Source organism: Trichoderma citrinoviride (genome assembly GCF_003025115.1).
Source record: "Trichoderma citrinoviride strain TUCIM 6016 unplaced genomic scaffold BBK36scaffold_11, whole genome shotgun sequence".
NCBI lineage: Eukaryota > Fungi > Ascomycota > Sordariomycetes > Hypocreales > Hypocreaceae > Trichoderma > Trichoderma citrinoviride.
In genome coordinates this window covers 1501749-1522999 of record NW_020194719.1, presented here as the reverse complement: position 1 = coordinate 1522999, position 21251 = coordinate 1501749, and the positions used below count along the sequence as shown (strand labels likewise).

Genomic DNA, 21251 nt, shown 5'->3' with positions numbered 1-21251 from the left:
CAACGTCCCGCCGTATACACAAGCACACCAAAGAAAATCAGCGGCCTGCATCTTCCTCCTAGTCCCGTCCCGTCCCCCCCGTCCATCCAACAAGAGTTAGCCGCGAGAGCCACCCGCAGCCACAAAGCCAGAAAGAATCGACGGGACACCGCATACAAAAAGTAGGTAGTAGTAGTAGTATCAAGAGAAACAAACAAATGAAAACAGAAACTATGCTTAAAAAAAGGGCCCCTCGGGCTAGCCGGGATTGTTCAGCCCCGGACGGGCAGCCCATGCTTCTGATTCGCGGCTGTGGATCGAGCTGAACGGAGGAGGAAGCGCGAGAGAGAGAGAGAGAGAGAGAGAATCACATGGAGTTAACCCAAATCATCTGGGCCGACGGGGTGCATTTGCATGAAGGATCATGATAGGCGGGTTGCTAGTAGTAGTACTAGTAGTACTCCGTAGGTAGTAACAGATACTCGTACGAGGCTTTTCTGACAAGGGTCGGGAATCATGTCCGTCCCATCTCTTCACTTGCAAGTACTAGATATTACCTGACTTATACGAAGTACATAGTCTCGATCAGCTCTCCAGCTCATCCATCTCGCCACTCCTCTCTCCCTCATCTTTCCAAGACAGCATTAACAATGGAAAACAACAAGCTGCACTGCAGAAACGAGGGAAAACGACAAACAGATCGGCGCACAAAGACCCCTGTCAAGCCATCAAACTGCGGCTGGAAAAGCTGTGCGACTTCTGCAGCTGAGCCACGCCCCTCCTCCTCCAGTCCGTCCGTCTCCCTGCATAACAAGTGCTACAACTATGAATGCTACTAGCCGTACCCAACTAGTAGTATTATTGATCGGAGGAAAAAAAAAAAAGAAAAGAGAGACAGAGAGAAAGCGGGAGAGAGAGAGAACAAGGCGCATCATGTTTCTGTTTTTAGTCGCAGCAAGGCAAACGAGCGCATGTCTTGGTAGTACCAGGTAGTACTACGAAGCTGTATCACAGGCTCTGTCTGTATCCTCTTTTGTCGAAGATTATCGACCGAGGTTTGCAAGCCTTGTTTCTCTTGTGAGACACGAAGCCTTGGAGGTTGCTTTGGAATCATACCAGAACCCCATCTCATCATCCTCATGTTCCTATTTGTCTTATTCCTCGTTCCCCCCTCTTGACAGAATCTTCTACATAACTCCTCCAGAAAAGCAGCCCAAGTATGTATGTAGATGCCCAAAACGCACTTATGCACACACACACACACACACATACTAACCTAAAGCTCATGCAAACCAGCGACCAGATAGATTTCCAAGCACCGCAGCTACCTATCCAATAAATACTCAGCCTCAGAAATCTTCCTTAAAGATGCCTGACCCTCGGTTGCAGGGCTGAACCACACGGGAACGAGACGAGTCGAAAAAAAAGCCCAGCGTCCGTCTGTCCGACCCTTCTTGTCTGTTTCCCGCTTCTGCTTTCAATCTGCGCCCGGATGAATTGATAATTTGATATGCTATTGTATTTTGCCTCCAAACTATTTGAACATTGATCTTCAGCCCGCTCAGCTGGAAGTCATGATCACTAAGTCAATGAGAGAGAGACAAGAGCTGTAGAGGGCACAAGCTGATGATACGAATCCCCCCCTCCCAACCTCCCACCACAAAAGCTGAGCAGCAAATACACAAAGCTCTCTCTCCTCATTCTTCAATACCAGTACCATAGACTCGGCCCAACTGAACAGAGAGAGAAGATGAATTATGAGTACTTTAAACTATTCAATCAGTCGTAGATATGACCGATAGCTCACTACACGCGCCATGTGTTAGAATCGCACAAAGGGACTAATAGTGCGAATGAGAGGGAGAGAGAGGAATCATGTCAAAATATGCTTCTCATCCGACCGTATCTTCCACAAGTTAAAAAGGCAAACAAGGCCCAGTCGCATCGACTTACCGCCCATCGTTTCTGCCCTTGTCCCAAGTTGCCGCTCCAATATTACTCAAAATCTTACCCTGTACCCCCGTCAAGGTTTTGTAAGACAAATCACCAATTTCCTGTGCCGCGGCACATTAAATCTTTCATCCACCTCCTCTTCATGGACAAGACACCGTTCGGGCCCCCATTAGGGCACATTTTGTGTATTGCCATTAACACCGACAATGGGACAACTGAGGGGGGAGGAGGCAGGCCAAGGAAAGCTTCATTGCTAGCAAAAGAAAGACAAACAAACAGCTTGCGCGTTCGATCCGAAGATCTCTACCGAAGAGCAAAGCAAAACAATCTCGAGGATCCGTGAAATCAACGACACGAGTCGACGTACATCTCAACCCTCATCAGACGCCAACCGATCCCGGCCCTGGTCTATCAGACAAGGCCATCCGTCGCCATCTCCAACGCCAAAAGCGCAAGTTCACAGGTTGTGAAATGGGAGCTTCCTGTCGAGACCGCGTCGCAACAGCCCAAGATTCTCATCGTCGCCCCCCTTGATCTCGCCCTTTCGGAGCAGGAAATCAAGCATGACGAGCCCGCAGTTTGGCTTCCACTCGGCATTCTTCAGATCCCTCTTCACCTCCTCCACCGTCTTCAGCACGAAGCCGTCGATAGACTCCGGCTCCTGAGGATACGGCACAAAGTCCGGGCCAACCTCCAGGTCGAACGTGTACCGGATCCCGGGCTCAACGTGGCCCTCTTCGCTGCCGGCGACATGGTCCTTTTGATCATAGAACGAGATGAGCGATTCGGCAGTGACTTTGCCCACATAGCCACCGTTCCAAGTCACAGTCTGCGACGCAGCATCGACCTCGAGGCCTGCTTCCTCCATGGCTTCGCGCTTCAGCGTCATCAAGGGCTCCATATGATCGCCGGGGTCCATTGCTCCCGCCACCAGCTGGTCGAGCTTTCCGGCATATGTAACATTCTGAGACCGCCTCGAAACCCACACGTGAATCCTGCCGTTCCTCACGGTATACATGTTCATGTGGACCCCCGTGGTGACGATGCCAAAGATGCCCCTGGCGGGCGAAGCAATCACCAAGCCGGCTAGCTTTACGTCGAGGCCGCGGATGGGGTGGAAGTCGGATTGTTTCTGGAGCCACCTTCGGAAGCAGCCGTTGAAGTTGTCGACGTTCTTCTCGCAGAGGGTGATGAACTCGCGGCGGCAGATCTCGACGACGTCATCGCCTTGCCGGACGACCGGATCCAGATGTATCCTGCGCTCGGATTGGGAGACGTGGAAGCTCGTGTCTTCCCATCTCATCTCGGCGACATGCTCAGGGAGCATATATCCAACGGGAACTGAATTGTCCAAAACGGCAAACTCCCACATGGCCGCACTCTTGGCCTCGTCAAACTTGTTGCATCGGCAGATGACGTCCCAAAAGGAGCCCATCTCGCTCGAGTCAACGTCGACAGGGGAAATGAGCCACGCGTGCAGAGAACCAGGGATTGTCGCAGGTATTGGCGAGGAAGGCCCAGTATTACTGGCAGACAAAGTGAGAGACGCCATGCTGGGCTATATAAGGCGAGTCTCAGGACGAACAGCACTGGCCAGTGAGTCGGTATCAGAATCCCTCTCCCTCTGCAGTATCGGGGCCTCTGCGAACACAAAGTGGCTCGTGCCGTGCCGTGCCGTCCCAGCGGCGGTTGATCACGGCCGACTCTGGTGACTCTATCCCACCCAAAGTCTCGTTAGGACAAGACTGAAGTAGAGACAAACGGAAAGGGGAAGACTACATACTCTGGGAGACCGGATAATTGCTCGATAGAGAGCGTCTGACCCAATGTCGATTGGGGACGTTGGACCACACAGGATGACGACCGAGTATTGTACTCGGCAGATAGAGCACATGCATCACATCATCTGCATTCCAGGAGGAAGGCCTGAATATATGTGACACATTTTCTGATGAACATGGAGATGGGACCCGAATGTGTGTTACCCAACGCAGGTACAGAGCTTAGCTTGCTTCCGACAGAGGGCGAGTCGGCATGGTGCAGTCGTCAGAGGACACTGCACGTTTTTGCATGGCAATGGACATTCTACCGAAGCCCTGGGATTGGCAGAGATGCTCGTCCGGAGCTGCTACGCGCTGCAGCTTTCCGAGCATCGCTGACGGCGGCATCTATAATGGCGCAGAGAGGTCCGGGCTGGGGGGGGAGGGGGTTGAGAAAAGCCATTGATATCACGGCTCTCTTCCCGCCTCAGTCACCCACGTCCATGTCCGCATCCGCGTCTATCCCCGTTGATGCTGCCCGTACCGTGCAGCTCCGCTGTGGGTAGCATATGCAGCTATCAGTCGACTGCTGTGCTGAGCCAGAGGGCAAGCTGAGAAAAAGCAAAATGAAGAATAAACTGAGACCGATGGGCGGGTCACTCTGCTCGGCTGTCGCCAGCAAACCCGACAGCATGGTTTGCTGCTCAACGGTTTGCGTAGGGTCTGGGTAACCATGACATGAGACAATAGTACCCTGGCCCATGAGGTCGGGATCTGCCTCCATGCAATGTTTGCCGACGACTGCCTGGGTCGGTCAGCCATCAGCAGCATCGTAGGACGACAGATGCGTGGTGCCAGGATCAAATGTCAGGATGGCATCCCCCTTACCAGCAGTGTCTCGAGGCAAGCGAGCCAGAGCTCGGGAATCTCACAGCCGACAAACCAACCACAGTGCCAGGAGTCCTGCATAAGATCCCAGCCAAAAGGCAAATGAACCCAACGCAGGCCTTGTGCAGCAGCCTATGGCGTCGTCAGAAGCTCTCACCGAGGTGGACCTCTTCGTGCGTCGTCCCCCACACCGATCAACCACTTGGTGCGTATTATATGCATGTGCCCTGCACGGGAATGGCGGAGACGACGGCATTTCTCTGGACGCTGCTCTGCTTCGGCCGGTATGTAGTCTATGGCGCTGTCTTGGCTTTGGGCGAGATGGCCTTGTTTTCTCTGTTTCGCCGCCAGCCTCTGTTGTTGTCGTCAAGGGGGGGGCAGGCTCGAGCGGGCGGTGGCCGACTGTGTGATGTGATGGCGGAAGTGACGACGGATGCCGGCCTGCGAAGTCGCATCACCTGAAGGGCGGGCAAGATTTCACTCATTCATGTGGCTGCGAGATTCATGCGTGCTGGTCTGAGCTCATGCAGATGTAGGAGGCGGAAGAGGAGACAAGGGCAGCATCTCGCCATCCTTCCCCTTTTCGCCTCGGGCTCGATAAGATATAAGGACGATACGGTGCCTTCCGTTTGCCGTGTGCGTGGAATTACAAGCAACAAACGCCCAACCGCTGCCAATCCCATACTTACGCAGGCAATATAAGTTCGTGTAAAGACTGGCTTGTTCGGCATGTGTTCCTTGGAATGTGCAGCTGTGGCTTTGGTCATTTCAGCTGTGCTCCGTCTATGTGACGGAGGATGCGAATACGGAGCCTGTTAGCCTTTTGTGCGTTGGCAAGGCCCCCAATCATGAACCCTCCATCATCAGGGCCAAGTCCGCCCATGTACGACTTCAGTCTCTCCTCAAGAATCAACTAGGAAGTATTCTTGAAAATACCCATTGACTTCTTCTTTCGGGCCTAGTCCAACAGCCGCAGATGGCCATGAGGGTTCAAGCTTGGATCCGACCATCTTCAGCACTTACACGCTCCAGCCCAACTGTCCATATCAGGTATCAACTTGACTTGGGCAACATCCCCATCGTCGCCACGGCCCAATGGCCGAGAGGCACTTGAACGAACCGGTCTGCAATATGCCAGACAGCTCCGACGCTACTAGGCGGCAGCATCAATTACACTATCAGAGTCGGGGAGCCTGAACGAGCCGGTTGGTAGCGCTGTCGTCGATGCCGTCACGTGCAGTGCAGCTTCACCGTCCTCTGATCCTTTGCTTATAACGACAAAGGCAAGTCATTCACGGCAAAGCTAACAGCGGTTCATGGCTAAACGGCTAGCAAATCCCTCGTAGCAAAAGCAAAATGTCTCACTGAGGCGTCGTCGTTGTGACCTGGTTGGCTGAACACGGGATATAGTACGTAGCACCACGAAGGAAGCAGCCTACTTAGTAGGTACAGTACATATGATGATTGGATGGCCGACTGGAAGCTGAATGCTCTTGTCAAATGCGCAGGCCTTACCATTCCAATCAAGTATCGCGTAGGTACAGTCGATGGAGTCCAGAGCATCGAAAAGGGAGCTGTCTTTTAGAATGGCGGGGAGTTGATTAGCAGCCTCGTCATTGGCCCACGTGCATTATGTCATCCGCAACCCACATCTGGCGACGACTTCAACTCAAGCACCGAGTCTCAACCGCCAGCCTCAGCCTTATCGCGCCCGCTTTCCACCCCCAATTGACGACCACCCGCGCCGCCAGAATGTTCGCCGCACGATCACGGGCAGTCTGCGCCGCCCGCCAGCTGCAGCGGACGTGCCGGAACTACGCCTCCGACGCCCACGGCCACCACCACTCCGCTGCTCCCGTCAACGAGTCCTTTGGGGTTAGCAATCCGCGATCAGCTTCTATTTTCGATGGGGTGTTTCTGGGAGAAAGAACAAGACGCTGACTGCCGGCCTGTGCTATAGAAAGGATCCGTGATTGCCCTCGCCACATTCCTGGGCACCGTCCTCGTCTACCAGTTCCGCCCCCAGGAGACCGACAACTGGAACATCTCCAACCTGCTCACCAAGTACCGATCAAAGGCCGAGGACTGGGAGGCCATCAACTCGCTGCACACAAAGGCCATGGAGCAGGCCGGCTACGACCGAAACCTGTTTGAGAACGCCTCCAACAAGCACCGATTCGTCGACGTCGCATACCCCGAGTACGTCTTTCACTTCATGCCGAGAGTTTTCTTCAAATTTCTTTCCCGCGGTGCTAACAATGTTGTCGCAGAGCTTTCCAGTCCCACGCCCAGCGAAACATTCAGGCTGGCCACCTCGCCAGCATGGATCACGTCGTGGAGCACTACAGGCAAAAGCATTTGCAGTCGGAGGAGAAGAAGGCGGCCAAGCTGGCTGCTGCCGGCAAGCAGGAGTAGTCGTGGAGCTTGCAGTATATCCAAATTCAATCATAACAGAAGTTCGCAACACGAGGGTCATCTTTATGCGTGATGCTAGGTTTTATATGTAGTGTGAAGCTGACTTTGGTGTTGCTGCTACTGACGACTGCTAGTATTCCGCCGGACAGGACAAAGAAGCACCTGGGCCAAACCCTCGTGAATCGTGGAAGGCACGAGCGCTCAGCATCGCTCTTTGATTTCAATCAACAAGAGACCATGACTGAACGCTGATTCATATGGAGTTTAGTCGACTCAAGAAAGATAGGGGACCGATATTGCATATCAGCCAACTCTACTAACGCATACCAAAGACCCAGGGGCAGATGAGAAGCCAGGCTACGACTGCACCTACCGGAACTACTCTCAATGACTGCTTTCTTCCTCTACAGCTCGTCAATATCACGAAACATACAGTAGCACCTACCTGAGGCTGCTTCAGTTACCAACTCGTCATTGCCTCGATTCCCTTGGCTTCACAAATCGGAAAGAACGACAATTCCAACAATGTCGCGACAAGACGTGTTTTTTCTCTCGTCCTTTCACATCACATCTTAACGCGAGGCATACTTTTTGGCAATCTTGGCCGTTTATCAGTTATTTTCTTGCACTCGTTTCATCATTCTTCTCAGTTTCTTAATTTCTATTACGGCCATCTCAACTGTGACACATTCGTTTACCCCAAAAGACTTTCCAACAAGAACCATCAATCATGGAATCTACCCAAGAGCCTCCGGTCGAGCGCGACAACGTCGAAGAACAAAGTGTCCAAGAGCCCCAGCCTGTGCCGAAGCCGACCCCGAATTTCCGTGATATCCTCAGCCAAGAGAACCGAACGCAGAGCAGCTCAAGCATCTTCGTGGTTGTCGATGGAAAAGAAATACCCAAGCCGGCCAAGGTGCCCAACGACACCATCATCGAGATGGTGAAGGAGGTAGAGGGCAGAGACTCCATCGACGACGGACTCAAAAACGAAGACGTCGTCGCCATTCGAGACACCAAGACCAAGCGCGGACACGGCATCTTTGCCACGGGCGACTTCCTCTCCGATCACGTCATCATCGCTGAGCAGCCGGCCCTCAGCTTTTATATGCCGCAGGAGGTATCCATGGCCAACATGCGCAGGGAATTCGAGGTGCAGTGGTGCGATCTTCTCGTACCGCAGCAGGACGCCCTCAAGGCGGAATTCCCCAAGCTGCGACTCGTGGCGTCGGGAAGGCGGCAGCTGTCCCTGTTGCAGAGCATCCACCTCTACAACTTTGCGCTCGAGTACTCGTACAGCAGCCCGGATGGGGACTTTGCAAACATCTACTCCCTGGCATCTTACATCAACCATGCGTGTCGTCGCTGTGCCAATGCCGTGCAGGGGATGGAGTGGCATCAGCCGCACCGCGTTCTGATCAGACTGATCAAGCCCGTCGAGGCCGGCGAGGAGATCTTTATCCACTACAACACGGCAGAGGGCAGGAAGCTCGCCTGCGCCGTTTGCGGCAGCATGGCCGACCGACCGTCTCGATGCCAAGCCCTGCGCAACAAGCTGAAGGAGTGGCGATTGAAACTCACCGGAGGAAGCGCCGAGGCTTCTGATGCGACAAGTGCCGGAGTCGTGGAAGAGGACGACTTCAATGCCGATGTGCCGGGACCGCGCTTGTCTCTGATGGATCGCGCAAAGCGGCTGAGGAACAAGGCTGTGCGTCGCTGGGGTTACTTGTTCGTAAGAGAAGGATGCGACTGGACGCTTCCTTGGCGGTCGCCTGCTTGGCAGTCGCCTCCAAGAACTCCGTATCCAGACAGTCCGTCTCCCGGGACTTTGTCTCCCAGCGCTCCGTTTCTCAGGGCTCCGCCGCCGACGACTGTAGGCTCCCCTGTTCGGAGACAAAGAAAGAGTCGCTCGCGCGGCACACGCATGTGAAGCTCACGGTGAAAGCAAGCACTGAATGTAGATGGAATTTTTGTTAGAAAGCGACTGATGGGACAAGCGACGCTGGAAATGGTTATGTATCACCAGCAGCATGTATTGTGTATATCTGATAGCTTGGAAAGCGTGAACAATGTTTTCATTGTACTATCATAGAAATCATTGTCATCAACAACCTTAGTAGCGGCTTTCCTGCGTCTACCAAAACCAGTCCTTTTTCGCCCGAAAATGTCCGAGAATGCAGAAACCACCCAAGACCACACGCCTTCTTATTTGAGGGGAATGAAACGAGAAGAGTGCGTGGCACCGATACCAGGTCGACCGTGCTTGACAGGCTTGCTGTAGAGGGGTCAGTATCGGAGAAAAACCACGGGCGCATGATTCCACGCGGAAACATGGCTAATGGGAACGTACTATGAGATGGAGAACTCGCCCAGGTAGTGGCCAACCATTTCAGGCTTGATCTCAACCTGGTTGAACTCCTTGCCGGAGTAGATGCCGATGACGCTGCCAATCATCTCGGGGACGACAATCATGTCTCGCAGGTGGGTCTTGACGAGGTCGGGCTTCTCGTTGGGCTTGGCCTCCTGCTTGGCCTTTCGGAGCTTCTTGATGAGGCCCATGGGGCGGCGCTTCAGGCCGCGGTTGATCCTTCTGCGGGCGCGGGCGTGGACGACATCGCGGAGCTGGTCGGAGGAGAGGTCGAGGAGGCTGTTTTTCTGATGTTAGTTCATTTGTTGCTTGATATTGTGGATTCTGTGTCGAGTGCTGCGCTTCTTTCGTTCTTTGGCGTCGAATGGGATGTGGGCGTGGTGGAAAAGAGAGACGTACTTGTCAAGGTCGATTCCTCGGTAGGAGAACTTGCGGAAGGTTCTTCTCTTCTTGATCTCAGCGGCCTCCTCGGCGTTCTATCCATTGGAAGTATTGTTAGCAGCCCATTCCTTCGACAACAATGACCCCCATAGCAGAACAGTGTTTCCCCGGGACTCCCATCAATGTCGCAAGTCCCTTCGCCGCCCGTCCGTTTCCTCCTCCATCCACCTCTTGATATTACTTCTTCTATCCTCCCCCATCCCCCTCCAACCACTTCGCAGAAAGACAGCAGAAAGGGTTTCAGAAACGTACGTATTCGTCAGCCATGATCGCGGTGTTGTGTTGATTGAATTCGCCTATCGAAACGCGCAGGGTATCGACGAGCGAATGTGGTGGCCGTGACGGAGTCGGTTTTTTGGGAGTTGGGGGGAGGGCTGGACTCTCGGCGATGCGGCACTAACTAATTTTCTGGCCTTGGTAGGGTTTTCGTGCCCTTTGCGGCCCACGTCAGGTGACTTTGGCGACTTTGAGAAAAGCTGTGGTTATTATTTTCTGGTGCGCTTTTCGCGGCGGGGTAGAGGTGGATAGATAAGTGGCTGGTGAGCTTGTCAGAGTGTGGCTGATGAAATGTGCGGGCTGGAAGATTAAAGTTCCGCATTCGGCCAACGAGCAGCCCGATTTGCCCCGCTTCACGCCGAATTTCTGCCGGCCCTCTGAGGATGTCACGTCGTATTGTCTCCAGAGCTGAAACCGGGCAGATTGAGACAACCCCCGTCGTACAGCCCGTCCTCCGCGTCACCCATGTGGTAGCTCAAGATGCGAAAGTCTCGTTTGGAAGCTTCGAATGCTTCTCACGTGGTGAGGCTGGCAGCAAGGAAGATGCGGCATATCCGGCCGGGATAGGCACCAGTTGGCGAGGCCCGTGTTACTACATAGGTACATGTGACACAAGACGCAGACACAGACAGAGCTGGAATTCATCCAACAGACGAGCATGAAGACAAGACAACCTACCACGACAACAAGCCACTGTAACGTCCTGCTGGTACTAGCATCGAGTCTATTCTTCGTGTTCGCTTCCATCACATCGCTTGGTGCACAATGCGATCCATACATAGCACGGAATAGGGCGATGCGTGACCGCCCTCTCCCCCATAATGACCAGGCGCGGCGGTGACAACTCGGATCTTGGGCTACACGATGAGAGGTCGCGCGACATGGAGTGGATACAGCTCGCAAGCACTTACAAGATGCCAAGCGCCGTGAAGCTTCGAGAGGAGCTCAGGCCACAGCACTGTTTGTCTCTGCAGATCCTCCACTACTATTATCATCCATCACCCTCACTTCTCAGCCCAGCGCTAAGACTCGCAGACGAAGACATTAGCTCCGCCAAGATGTGTTCTGGCATCCCTGCCTCTGCATCCGTCGAGATGCCCTCCCTCGGCATCTTTCCATCTGGTGTTTCTGCCAGTTGGCTCTAGGAATCCCTACGCGATACTACATACTCCGTACTGTCGGCTCTGCTCATTCGTTAGCTACCTTATTCACAACAACGTCTTGTCCCGTCTTTTTTCTCTTTGGCCGTGCCAGTGAAACCCCACACATAAACTCCGTTGCGGGTTGTTTCTTATCCCGTCCGTCTGCCTTGTCTTCATGTTCATTTGCTTCCATCCACAACGAACTGCCGCTTTTTCTCTTGGCATTGATACCATTGATGCGCCCGTTCGACCGACAATGACCGCACCAGCTGTCTCTTCAGTATCTCCATCTCAGTCTCCTATTTTTTGCCTTTCCATAGTCTCTTCCTCCTGTGCCAAGGCTGGGCATGGCTTCTAGTTCTGAGTTCCAGACTCTTTCCCAGTGGACTGAACAGACACCCCCGTCATGACTTTTTTTCCCCCCTCCCTGAGAGTGGCCCAACTCAGGCCAGAATTCTCCCCAAGCAAACCAATAAAATAAAATAAAAATAAAAGCCAAAAGTAAGCAACGCCGAGACCTGCACCGCTTGGATGGCGGTCGGCTTGGCAAAGTCTCGGCACGAGGTTCGCCAACGCCCTTTTACGAATGGGAACCTTGAAGCTACTTTTGGCGGTACTCGGGCTCTGTCTGGCTCTGACTCTGACAACCTCATGACCTCCCGAAAACGGGGGCGCGGAACAGCAAGAGAGCCTCAACCGTGTCGGTGGTGATGGAGGCTGCGAGGCTTCACTTCGACAGCTATAAGCACAGCTGAGACGCAAACCCGCGAGTTGCTGCTGCTGCTGCTTACCCTACGACTGAAGAGTGCTGCTGTTCCGCTGCCGAGGACGAAGCTCCGTTTGCCGCGTACCGCCCCGTGTCTTGGCAGCCCTTGATCGAACCCGCGGCTTCGCGTCCTTCTTCCAGCTGATCAGCCTCGAGTCAAGTTGCAAGCAAGCAAGCAAGCATCAACTACGGCTCCCGGGTGCTACAGAGGCCCGTCTCTGCTCGTCTGCCCCTGTGCTGTACGCCTGCGCAGCCCTTGTCCTATCCTACCCACTTCCCGGCGGCTGTTCTGCTTGGATGAAGGTACGAAGCCCATCTTCCCTCGTCTTGCCGCGTCTCTCTCTGCCCTCCTGCTTCTGTTCAAAAGCCAGCCTCAACGCCATCGGGTCGAGATAACGGTCAATACGAGATTTGCGATTGTGCATGCGCAGGGCCAGGGATAATCGTATACTTGCAAGGCAACGAACGGTTGACGGCCAATTATCAACCTCACTCTGCGGCACCAACTGCCGGCCGAGCGCTGACACTCACTGCAAGTCTCTGCTTGCTGTCGATCGCACCACCCTCCCGGATCCCATCGCGGTGGAGTATCGTAGATACATCGATAGTGTCTCCTGTGGAAGCACTACGACCATGGCTCTCACGGCGTCAGCTTCACCTTGGACCTCCGCCGTTTCCACCGCTTCAGCTCCTGTCCTTGTTCCGGCTGCATCGCCTGCTGCTACCCTTGCGCCAACAACCACTTCAGCAACCTCCTTCACCACCGTCACGACCAATGACGACTCCTACATCACAGCAAACCCGTTTCCGCCCATGACGACGCATTGGAACCGGCCTTTGAGCTGCACATGGACGTACGTCTACGACAGCAACCTGCCGCCCGGGGTCTCGGAGCCGATTGCGTATCTGGATCTAGAGCCCCTTCCCGGAGCTTCGACTCTGTCGTGCTATCCCGATGGCATGTTCTATGATGGACGCACCGGCGTCTTCAGCCCTGCTACGTGCCCCTATGGGTGGACGACGGTGTCTCTCGCGGTCAACACCGACCAGAGCGTCGAGGAAGCGACCACCACGGCTCTGTGCTGCTCGTCGTATGTTTGGACGAGCCTTTTTTTTATATCTGCATTGACAGGTGCTAACCTCGTTTCACAGCGAATACTCATATGCAGGTGGGCATTGCAAGCGCCAGGTTCCCACGGTTCTGGCAGTCCCCATCATCTACAATCACACTGCCGCCACATACGACGTCTTGACCAACTCGACCACCACGCTCTACAGCGCCACCATTGCCGTCAACACCATTCGGGCGCTCTTCAGGGAGCGGGACAAGCCGCTGCTCGGCCTAACAGACGAGGATGACATCGACGACGAACCGCAGGACGACCGCGGACTCTCGCTGGGCGCCAAGATCGGGATCGGGGTTGGTGTCGCCCTGTTCGGCCTCTTCGCCATGGGAGCAGGCATCTTTCTCTATTTATGGGGGCGAGAGCGCAGGAAGAAGCGTTCCACAGGCCAGGCGTCGCACGAGCTTGGTGTCGTGCAGCGGACACAGGGGCAAATGTACGGTGCTACCAGCTCGCCACTGGGCTCGCATCCACGAGCAGCTCGTGCACACGATGCCGAGCCGCCGCCCGCTTACGACTTTACGCCCGAAACCAACAGCGTCGCGGACGATGATGACGGCGGGAACGCGTCCGTGGCGCGAGACGGCGAGATTCAGGTTCTGATGGCCCAGAAGGCGGCTATCCAGCGGCGTATCGAAGAGTTGGAGAGGGTGTCGGGAGAAGAGAGTCGGGAGGAACCTCGTGAGAGGTGATCTTTTTTTCTTTACCCTTTCTTTGTTTTTCCTGCCACTTTTTTTCCCTTGATCTTTTTTCAAAAACGGACGACTTATGATACCACTTTGCGTACCAAAAAAGCAGGTCGGCGAATTTTCTGGAGTTTATAGTCGTTTGGGAGTACAATTAGAGCATAAAGGCGTCTGGACAGCAACAACTTCAAGGTCGATCTCCGTGGCCCTCGGATAGGTAGGGGCTTTAGTCATGATGTACAGGACATATATTGTCCGTATCCATACTGACAAGCCCAAGCTATCACCAATATAACATCCTCTCAGCAGCAACCTCAGCAACATGCCCATCGAGTATTATTGAAGTTTCCACGTCCTTCCTCGCCTCTCAACTACTAGCGCCTATCACTGCATGTGCCCCCATACCATACGGGTCCAACGGCGATCTGACTAAAACGTGCATGCATCAAACGCCTGAAGCCTCCCGTATCCATGCTCGTCGAGCTCGTAGGCACCCAGATTTCGCCCTTGGCGGTTCCGTCGGCTCGGTACTGGCAGACATGGGTTCAGTCTGTGACGGAGCTATTACACACTGTAGTCGCGTGCTCCTCTGAATCGTCTTAACAATCGCGCTGTATGATTGCTTATTCCCCAAACCGCCTCCTCTCAACTGTCTACATGATGATACAGTATCGATGTTATCCTTTCGAGAGCCCACATTCAGAGAGCGTTGCTATCGGGCCGCTGTGGATAGCTTCGGGAAAGGCAAAGAATCTCGACCCACTGGATATCGCCTCGATCCCGTCTGTTATTGGAAATACATACAAACATATGTAGTTACCTAGAGCTAGGCAGTAGCAATTCGGCCTCTGGAAATTCAGGTGCCTAAGGTAGGGAAACGTCGGTATGAATCTGACAATTCCGATCCCTTGCTAGCAAATCTCCATCTTATCCATATCCGGAAGTATAGCACACCTCTGTTAGAGAGCAGCCACTTACACCAATGAAGCTCAAGTCATCGAGCCTCTTCCCATCCCATGCGCCATTTTAGCGGCTGGTATCCGCGCCGTAGGTTGGCCCAAAGACAGCCTGGACCTCGTCTGCCAGCACAAAACAGCTGCACATGCATGTACCTGCCGTCGGCATACAGAGCCCAATAGTAGCCCTGCAGAGGAAAAAAAAAAAGAGTAACCGAGTCCCCTGACAGCTCGATGATGATCCAAAGTTCCAGAACCGGGACCCCACCAACAGTGAAAATCCCACCCGAGCGAGCTTTATAAAAACTCCACCAAGCCGAACCATCACCAGATCTTGCCTCTGCCCAAAGGCGACATCTTCTGCCGGGACATTATTCTTTACTTCCTACCCGCTACAGCTTTGATTCTTTTTAATATTTTCTAAGGATATTTCTCAGAATGAGGGGCGAGGTTGGTACTTCCCTTCTTCCTGCGCGAGCGCTTCTCTTTGTTTCGCACTTCTTCTATTTGGTGCTATGATATCATCCCACTTTTGCGACTGGCGATGCGTCACTCCCGGCAGGGCCGTCTCGCACCTTTACGCCCAACTTCGCGATGCGATTTGCACACAGAAAGCGTCGCTAACATGGTCCTCGTCTAGATCCTGCATCTGCACGTCGGCCAGGCCGGCGTCCAGCTCGGTAACGCAGCTTGGGAGCTGTTCGTGAGCCCCTCCACCATCGCTTTGCGCGCGCAAAGCCGATTCATCAGCCCCCCGCCATGTTGCTAACCCTTCTCTCTTTTTGCTCCCGTCGCACAGCTACTGTCTCGAGCACGGCCTCGGTCGCGACGGCCGCATCAGCCCGGATGCCCATGACCGCGATGATCTGGGCGTCTTCGACACCTTCTTCAACGAGACCAGCGGCGGCAAGCACGTGCCGCGGTCCATCTTCGTCGACCTCGATCCGTCCCCCATTGACGAGATCCGGACGGGCGACTACCGCCAGCTGTTCCACCCGGAGCTGCTCATCAGCGGCAAAGAGGACGCGGCGAACAACTATGCGCGCGGGCACTACACCGTCGGCAAGGAGATGATTGACACCGTCATGGACAAGATCCGCCGTGTTGCCGGTGAGTTTGCGCTGGCGAGACGTGGGTGATGCCTTGTTCGACATGAGTGGCTGACGCTGTAACAGACAACTGTCACTCGCTTCAGGGATTCCTCGTCTTCCACTCGTTTGGCGGCGGTACTGGATCCGGCTTTGGAGCCCTGATGCTTGAGCGTCTGGCCACCGAATACGGCAAAAAGACGAAGCTCGAGTTTTCCGTGTATCCGGCTCCTCGCACATCCTCTGCCGTTGTCGAACCTTACAATGCAGTCCTCTCAACCCACAGCACAATCGAGCACTCAGACTGCACGTTCTTGGTGGACAACGAGGCGGTCTATGACATCTGCCAGCGGAATCTTGACATTTCTCGGCCGTCTTTCGATCACCTCAACCGCCTCATCGCGCAAGTGGTCAGCTCCATCACTTCGTCGCTGCGATTTGACGGCGCCCTCAACGTCGACCTGAACGAGTTCCAGACCAACCTCGTTCCTTTCCCGCGCATCCACTACCCCCTGATCAGCTATGCCCCGGTTGTTTCTGCAAAGAAGAGCTCCCACGAGAGCTTCAAGATTCAGGATCTGACACTTCAATGTAAGCACTTTGAGATCCCCATCAACTTCGTAAGCACCTCCTGGTATTGACTTTGTAACCAGGCTTTGAGCCCAACAACCAGATGGTTGTCTGCGACCCCCGCAACGGCAAGTACATGGCCGTGGTTCTGCTGTATCGCGGCGATGTTGTTCCTCGTGACTGCACAGTCGCCGTCGCTCACATCAAGGCCAAGGCCACCTTCAACATGGTCGACTGGTGCCCCACGGGCTTCAAGCTCGGCATCACCTACCAGAAGCCCACGGCCGTCCCCACCGAGGAGGGCGGCCTCGCCGCCGTGAAGCGCTCCGTGTCCATGCTCTCCAACACGACCGCCATCGCCGAAGCCTGGTCACGGCTGGACTACAAGTTCGACCTCATGCACAACAAGCGCGCCTTTGTCCACTGGTACGTCGGCGAGGGCATGGAGGAGGGCGAGTTCTCCGAGGCGCGAGAGGATCTGGCTGCTCTGGAGAGGGATTACGAGGAGGTCGCCGCCGACTCGTTCGGACCTGACGACACTGCCGAGTACTGAAACTCGGACTTTGATAAGCCTGCGAATCGGCTGACGACGATGACTTGATGCTGAAACGAAACGAAAAGAGGGTTTTGCTTGTGATTTAACGGCAAGAAGTCTTGGACTTGAGAGTTTGTGAAGACGGTGTGGTCGTATTGGAGTCTAGACTGCCCATCATTCCCTCTTTCGCTATCCCCTGCCCTTTACCCCTGCTTTCATTTGTCCTTTATCTTCCCCTTCCTTTTGCCTCTTTTTTGTTTCGTTGCTGGATATGTACGTTTGGGAGCAAGCATGCGCAGAAAAAAAACCACTTTGATACCTCTAATGCCACCAAAGTCGAGTTATATCTTTCGTTGTACATAGGTAATAAATAATCTTTTTTTCCCTCGCACCGTTTCACATCACTTTATATCACCGTGATAGTGATTATAGTCTGGATACAAAAGAAACAGATCCCATCATGAAAGAGAATCGTTACTCTTTTCTCTGCTTCGTCCCGTCTCCGAGTATCGATGGCATGCATGTACTGCTGACAACAAGAGGTTTCAGCCATTGGGCCGGCAGGGCGAGTTCCGCCTCAAATGACGTGGCAGCCTGTGGCAATATACAGGGCTTTTTGACAGCTCACGGTCTCGAAAATGCAGCAACTTTTTACAGGAAAAAGAGGCTTGAGTCACATCCTCAACTTCAACTTCTTGAGTCCGACAAAGTACACGAGAGATAACTGCTCTCTTTAGCATTCACATCACAGCGGTTGGCGGTATGAATACCCTAGAATGTACATGAGTTTTATAAGGTAGGTACTGTATTCAAGCATGTAAGTACCTCTATTTTTAAAGCTCTTCCCAAACGCCAATCATCGTTGCCCTTCTGCCTTGATCAAACAAAAGGCATCAAGTCTTCCATCAGGTAGGCAAGCCAATGAGGTTGTTCCAAAGAGGAGGCTCTTTCAAGGAGGGGGGCCCAGGGAAAAGGCAGAGTCTAAAAGGAACTTCCATCAATGTACATTTCTCTCTTCCCCCCAAAAACCAACCAAAAGCAAGGCCCGCCTGCCCTCTCATGTGATGAGGTAAGCCGAACTCGCCCTTCCACAGAAACCCACGCCAGCAAAAGGATTCATTATACCAGAAGTTGCTGCCTCTCACTCCCCCCCCGTACAAGCAGCCCAGCAAAAGCCGTGCAGCAGTGCAGGGAATCAAACCCGAGCACAACCTGAACTCACTCACTCACTTACTCACTCGCTCACTCGCCTCACCGATGCCTAACCGGGACGTACAGCCCGGCGGCACTCGAGGATTTACTTCTCTCCGCCATCGTTGACTGGTTTGGTATTATGCTGTATTTTTACTTTCATCATCTTCTCACCTCAACCCTCTTTTCCTTTCTTCCCCTTCGGCCTTTTTTTCCCACTTCACTTCTTCTTCCACGCCGCTGCCCTTTTAGCGCTTCTGTTCTGCGGTCTCATTGGCCTGCCCGCCTTCTTCTTATTTTTCTTGCCAATCTTGAGGTCCTTGGGAAGCCCGTCCCTGGACGAGGCTCGCCGCCCCTCAAAGATGATACGCTCCGGGCTCTTGATGCCGTCCGCCGCCGACGCCGCCTCACCGTCCTTTGCAGACGCCGAGAAGGACCTCTTGCGGCCGTGACGCTGCTTCGCGGCCGCGGACCGGCCCAGCAGCTTGCGGGTTCGCCCGGCGGCCGCCTGCTCCTCTGGCGTGGCCTTGGGCTTGTACTTTGTGCTGCGGTTGGTGGCGCCGTCGGCGACATCTGTCTTGGCCCTGGCCCGCTCGACTGCCTGGGCCGTCTTGCGCGGGTCCTTTGCTCTCGTGACACGCAGCGGACGGGGGAGCATGGGGGGAAACTTTTTGCCGTTGAGAAGGAGAGCGGCCTCGACATCATTGGCGTCCTGGAGGGGGCTCAGTCAGCAACCAGATGAAAGACAGACGGTGAGCCAAGGCTTTGAGGCAAACATCTCTGAAACGGAGACAAGATGCCTTTCTGCCTGGTGAGGAGAACAACTTACATAAAACTGCACATATGCGAAACCCTTGCCCACTCGAGTCTTTGAGTCTCGAACAACACGGACGTTCTCAACCTTGCCTTGGGTCCCAAAGGTGCGCCAGAGGCCCTCTTCGATGTCGGAAGGCACCTTGTTGCGCTTCTTTTCAACAGTCTCTCCACCGGCCTTTTGGCTGATGACGGTTTCGTCGTCGACAAAGCCAAGGTTTCCGACAAAGACACAGCAGCGGTGGTTCATGGGGCTTGGGTGTGCCACACTGTCTACGCGAATGTGACGACCCAGGACTTCGGTTCCGTTGAGCTCCGAGACCACCTTTCGGACTGCGGCAGGGGTTGAAAAGACGGCGTATGCGTTTGTGGACTTGGTCGTGGCATCCATCAAGGACTTGGTGATGTAAGCTGCTCGCTTGGGCATGGAGCCGGTAGAGAAAGCAACGGAGCGGAAACGCAGGGACTCGATCTTCTGTGGGGGCGAGGCGTCCTTGTCGAGGACTGAGGAGAGATGCCTCATGAGCTCCTTCTTGGCCGACTTGGATGAAATGGCCTCCGTGGCAACGTTACCCAGGAACACGGTCCGCGCAGCCTTTTCCATCTCGGACTGCTTGCTCTCTTGCGTGAGAGACTCGTGCACGGGTCGCTCGTCGTCGCTGTCCTTCTCGGCATCCTCTTCGGCGTCTTCTTTGTCTCCTTTCAGGCGCTTGCCAGACGGTTCGGGCTCATCGTCATCCGCGAGTTTGGCGAGATACTTCTCTTCCAGGTCGTCGTTGTCGTGCTTTCTCTTGCGTTTCCTGTCACGCTTGGTCTTGGCTTGCTCTTCTGTGGCGACCGCCTCCAGTGTTACTGACATGGCATCTTCGTTGTCGCTGCCATGAGCGCTTGCGGCATCCTCTTGCTCATCCGCAGCATTGTCGTCTGATTCTTCCTCTTCATCGTCATCGTCATCGCCATAGTCCAGCTCCTCGCTGATCTCGGAAAGCACCTCGTCGTCGCCCTCGTCCTCGTCCTCGTCTTCTTTGCTTGATTTGCCGGTGCTGGCGCTCTTACTTTTCGGCGGCGCTCCCAGCCGGGGTTTTGAGGGAGCCGTCACGGGTCCAGCCTGGCTAGGACGTCAGCAATCATCTTCAACAGACAGACGGCGGACAAAAGATACTGACACTGGATGCGAACAGAGCGTCGAGCGTGGGGTCAATGGCCTTGGGCGCCACGGCCAGCACGTTCTTTCTGCACGGAGAAGACAAGTCAGCAAGGTAAATCGACACCAGCAATGGCAGCAGGACTCACGTTTTGGCCATCTCGACGTCGCTGCTGGAGGAATCGGCTTTGGACGAGAAAATCAGAAAAATTGCCGGCTCTTTGCTGCAGCGCCTCGCCAGGATGCGCCAAAGCAACTGGAAAAGTTCACAGCAAGCTCTAAAAATTTTGGGTCCCGCCGCCGGGCTTTCAGCGGAAGCGCACGCCATTGGCTGTGGCCGCCCGCACGACCCGCAGATGACCGCGTTTCTGCCACGCCAGACTCACCGCCCGGGCGCTGCTCGCTGCTCCAGGGCCTGGCTCGCCTGTTTGGGGCTTGTGCAGGCGGCGGGTGCAGCGCTGTGGTGAGTGCTAGCAGGCCGGTGCTCAGGTCATAGCCAACCATGCGCGAAGCGGCCTGCCTCTCTTCCACCCTCTCCAGTCTCTCCCCTCCCAGCCCGTTCCCGGCCCTTCTCTGCCACGAACCTCGACACCAGGCGTCACGCAAGCACCGACCGACTGCAGAGACCAAAAGACCATAGAGAAGCACTCGCCAGCCGGTGCTTCAGCTTCAGCAGGGCCAGCGAACACACCAAGCCACGCTGCCGCTGCCCGTCGCCAGCCTCTGCACTTTGCTTGCCGGCACCGATCCCACCTCAGCGCCCGCGCAGACGCTTCCCACGACTGGCGACCGACGCAAAGCTGAGGCTGCCCTCGACCTCCCGCTCGCCGCCGACCTGCACCAGCAAGCTGCCAGACGGCCTCGCTCTGCGCTATCGGCGACGCAATGGCAGCGACGGCCTCGGCGTCGGCTGCTATGCCCCCCGTGGCTGCAGCAGCCACGGGCGGCGACCTCGAAGACAGCAACATCTCCAGCCCGCTCAGCGAGGTCGATGACAAGGACGCCAACGACGAGGAGATTGAACACATGCACCTGGACAGAGACCACCTGAGCGCTGGTCCAGACGAGGCCCAGGGCACCGACCACGCCGGCTCAGACTCGGACAGCGCCCTCTCCGACGCAGCGTCTGACGTCAACTCCGAGGCCAACGACACCG

At 54.8% G+C, this 21251-nt stretch overlaps 9 protein-coding genes across 9 annotated transcripts in view; 5 read left to right on the top strand and 4 right to left on the bottom strand.

Annotated features, from left to right (window-relative positions):
* Positions 1-2389: 2389 nt before the first annotated feature.
* BBK36DRAFT_1171046 (hypothetical protein) lies at positions 2390-3367 on the bottom strand (the record flags this gene model as incomplete). The annotated part of the gene is made up of 1 exon (XM_024895521.1): positions 2390-3367. The coding sequence occupies one exon, from the start codon at positions 3365-3367 to the stop codon at positions 2390-2392; it is 978 nt and encodes a 325-aa protein (XP_024747801.1).
* Positions 3368-3838: 471 nt separating this feature from the next.
* Positions 3839-5347, bottom strand: BBK36DRAFT_143401 (hypothetical protein; the record flags this gene model as incomplete). The annotated part of the gene is made up of 4 exons (XM_024897498.1): positions 3839-4100; positions 4192-4497; positions 4581-4712; positions 5270-5347. The coding sequence occupies 4 exons, from the start codon at positions 5345-5347 to the stop codon at positions 3936-3938; spliced, it is 681 nt and encodes a 226-aa protein (XP_024747800.1). The 3' UTR covers positions 3839-3935.
* Positions 5348-6303: 956 nt separating this feature from the next.
* On the top strand, positions 6304-7026 carry BBK36DRAFT_1136144 (hypothetical protein). The gene is given in 4 exon segments (XM_024892881.1): positions 6304-6455; positions 6541-6779; positions 6851-6995; positions 7006-7026. 3 exon segments carry the CDS (start codon positions 6333-6335, stop codon positions 6993-6995), a joined length of 507 nt encoding a protein of 168 aa, XP_024747799.1. The 5' UTR covers positions 6304-6332; the 3' UTR covers positions 7006-7026.
* Positions 7027-7725: 699 nt separating this feature from the next.
* Positions 7726-8925, top strand: BBK36DRAFT_1124959 (hypothetical protein; the record flags this gene model as incomplete). Its single annotated transcript, XM_024891215.1, has 1 exon — positions 7726-8925. One exon carries the CDS (start codon positions 7726-7728, stop codon positions 8923-8925), a length of 1200 nt encoding a protein of 399 aa, XP_024747798.1.
* A 201-nt stretch (positions 8926-9126) lies between these two features.
* Positions 9127-10162, bottom strand: BBK36DRAFT_1014123 (ribosomal protein S19). Its single transcript, XM_024888864.1, has 4 exons — positions 10057-10162; positions 9763-9839; positions 9346-9642; positions 9127-9270 (listed from the first exon to the last, which is right to left on the bottom strand). The coding sequence occupies exons 1-4, from the start codon at positions 10069-10071 to the stop codon at positions 9201-9203; spliced, it is 459 nt and encodes a 152-aa protein (XP_024747797.1). The 5' UTR covers positions 10072-10162; the 3' UTR covers positions 9127-9200.
* A 2639-nt stretch (positions 10163-12801) lies between these two features.
* On the top strand, positions 12802-13804 carry BBK36DRAFT_1171042 (hypothetical protein; the record flags this gene model as incomplete). The annotated part of the gene is made up of 2 exons (XM_024895520.1): positions 12802-13079; positions 13141-13804. 2 exons carry the CDS (start codon positions 12802-12804, stop codon positions 13802-13804), a joined length of 942 nt encoding a protein of 313 aa, XP_024747796.1.
* Positions 13805-14810: 1006 nt separating this feature from the next.
* On the top strand, positions 14811-16965 carry BBK36DRAFT_1136143 (tubulin alpha chain 1; the record flags this gene model as incomplete). Its single annotated transcript, XM_024892880.1, is given in 7 exon segments — positions 14811-14964; positions 14975-15089; positions 15149-15204; positions 15395-15453; positions 15554-15864; positions 15930-16433; positions 16496-16965. 5 exon segments carry the CDS (start codon positions 15193-15195, stop codon positions 16963-16965), a joined length of 1356 nt encoding a protein of 451 aa, XP_024747795.1. The 5' UTR covers positions 14811-14964; positions 14975-15089; positions 15149-15192.
* A 1402-nt stretch (positions 16966-18367) lies between these two features.
* BBK36DRAFT_1090682 (hypothetical protein) lies at positions 18368-20174 on the bottom strand (the record flags this gene model as incomplete). Its single annotated transcript, XM_024889019.1, has 3 exons — positions 18368-18850; positions 18968-20059; positions 20118-20174. Coding segments are annotated over 3 exons (1632 nt in total), but the record flags the coding sequence as incomplete, so codon positions are not given.
* An 806-nt stretch (positions 20175-20980) lies between these two features.
* The window catches only part of BBK36DRAFT_1124543 (hypothetical protein), a gene marked incomplete at both ends in the record, with an annotated part of 1683 nt that continues 1412 nt past the window's right edge, over positions 20981-21251 (top strand). The window contains one exon of the mRNA XM_024891176.1: positions 20981-21226. Coding sequence (XP_024747793.1) covers positions 20981-21226 — 246 coding nt within the window. The remainder of the gene's footprint in view (positions 21227-21251) is intronic.

Coding starts and splice junctions, on each gene's coding strand:
- BBK36DRAFT_1136144 (XM_024892881.1), top strand. CDS start 6,333: ATGTTCGCCGCACGATCACGGGCAGTCTGCGCCGCCCGCCAGCTGCAG. Junction 6,456..6,540: donor CCGTCAACGAGTCCTTTGGG/GTTAGCAATCCG, acceptor CCTGTGCTATAG/AAAGGATCCGTGATTGCCCT. Junction 6,780..6,850: donor GTCGACGTCGCATACCCCGA/GTACGTCTTTCA, acceptor ATGTTGTCGCAG/AGCTTTCCAGTCCCACGCCC.
- BBK36DRAFT_1014123 (XM_024888864.1), bottom strand. Junction 9,643..9,762: donor CGAGGAATCGACCTTGACAA/GTACGTCTCTCT, acceptor TCAGAAAAACAG/CCTCCTCGACCTCTCCTCCG. Junction 9,271..9,345: donor GGCGAGTTCTCCATCTCATA/GTACGTTCCCAT, acceptor ACCCCTCTACAG/CAAGCCTGTCAAGCACGGTC.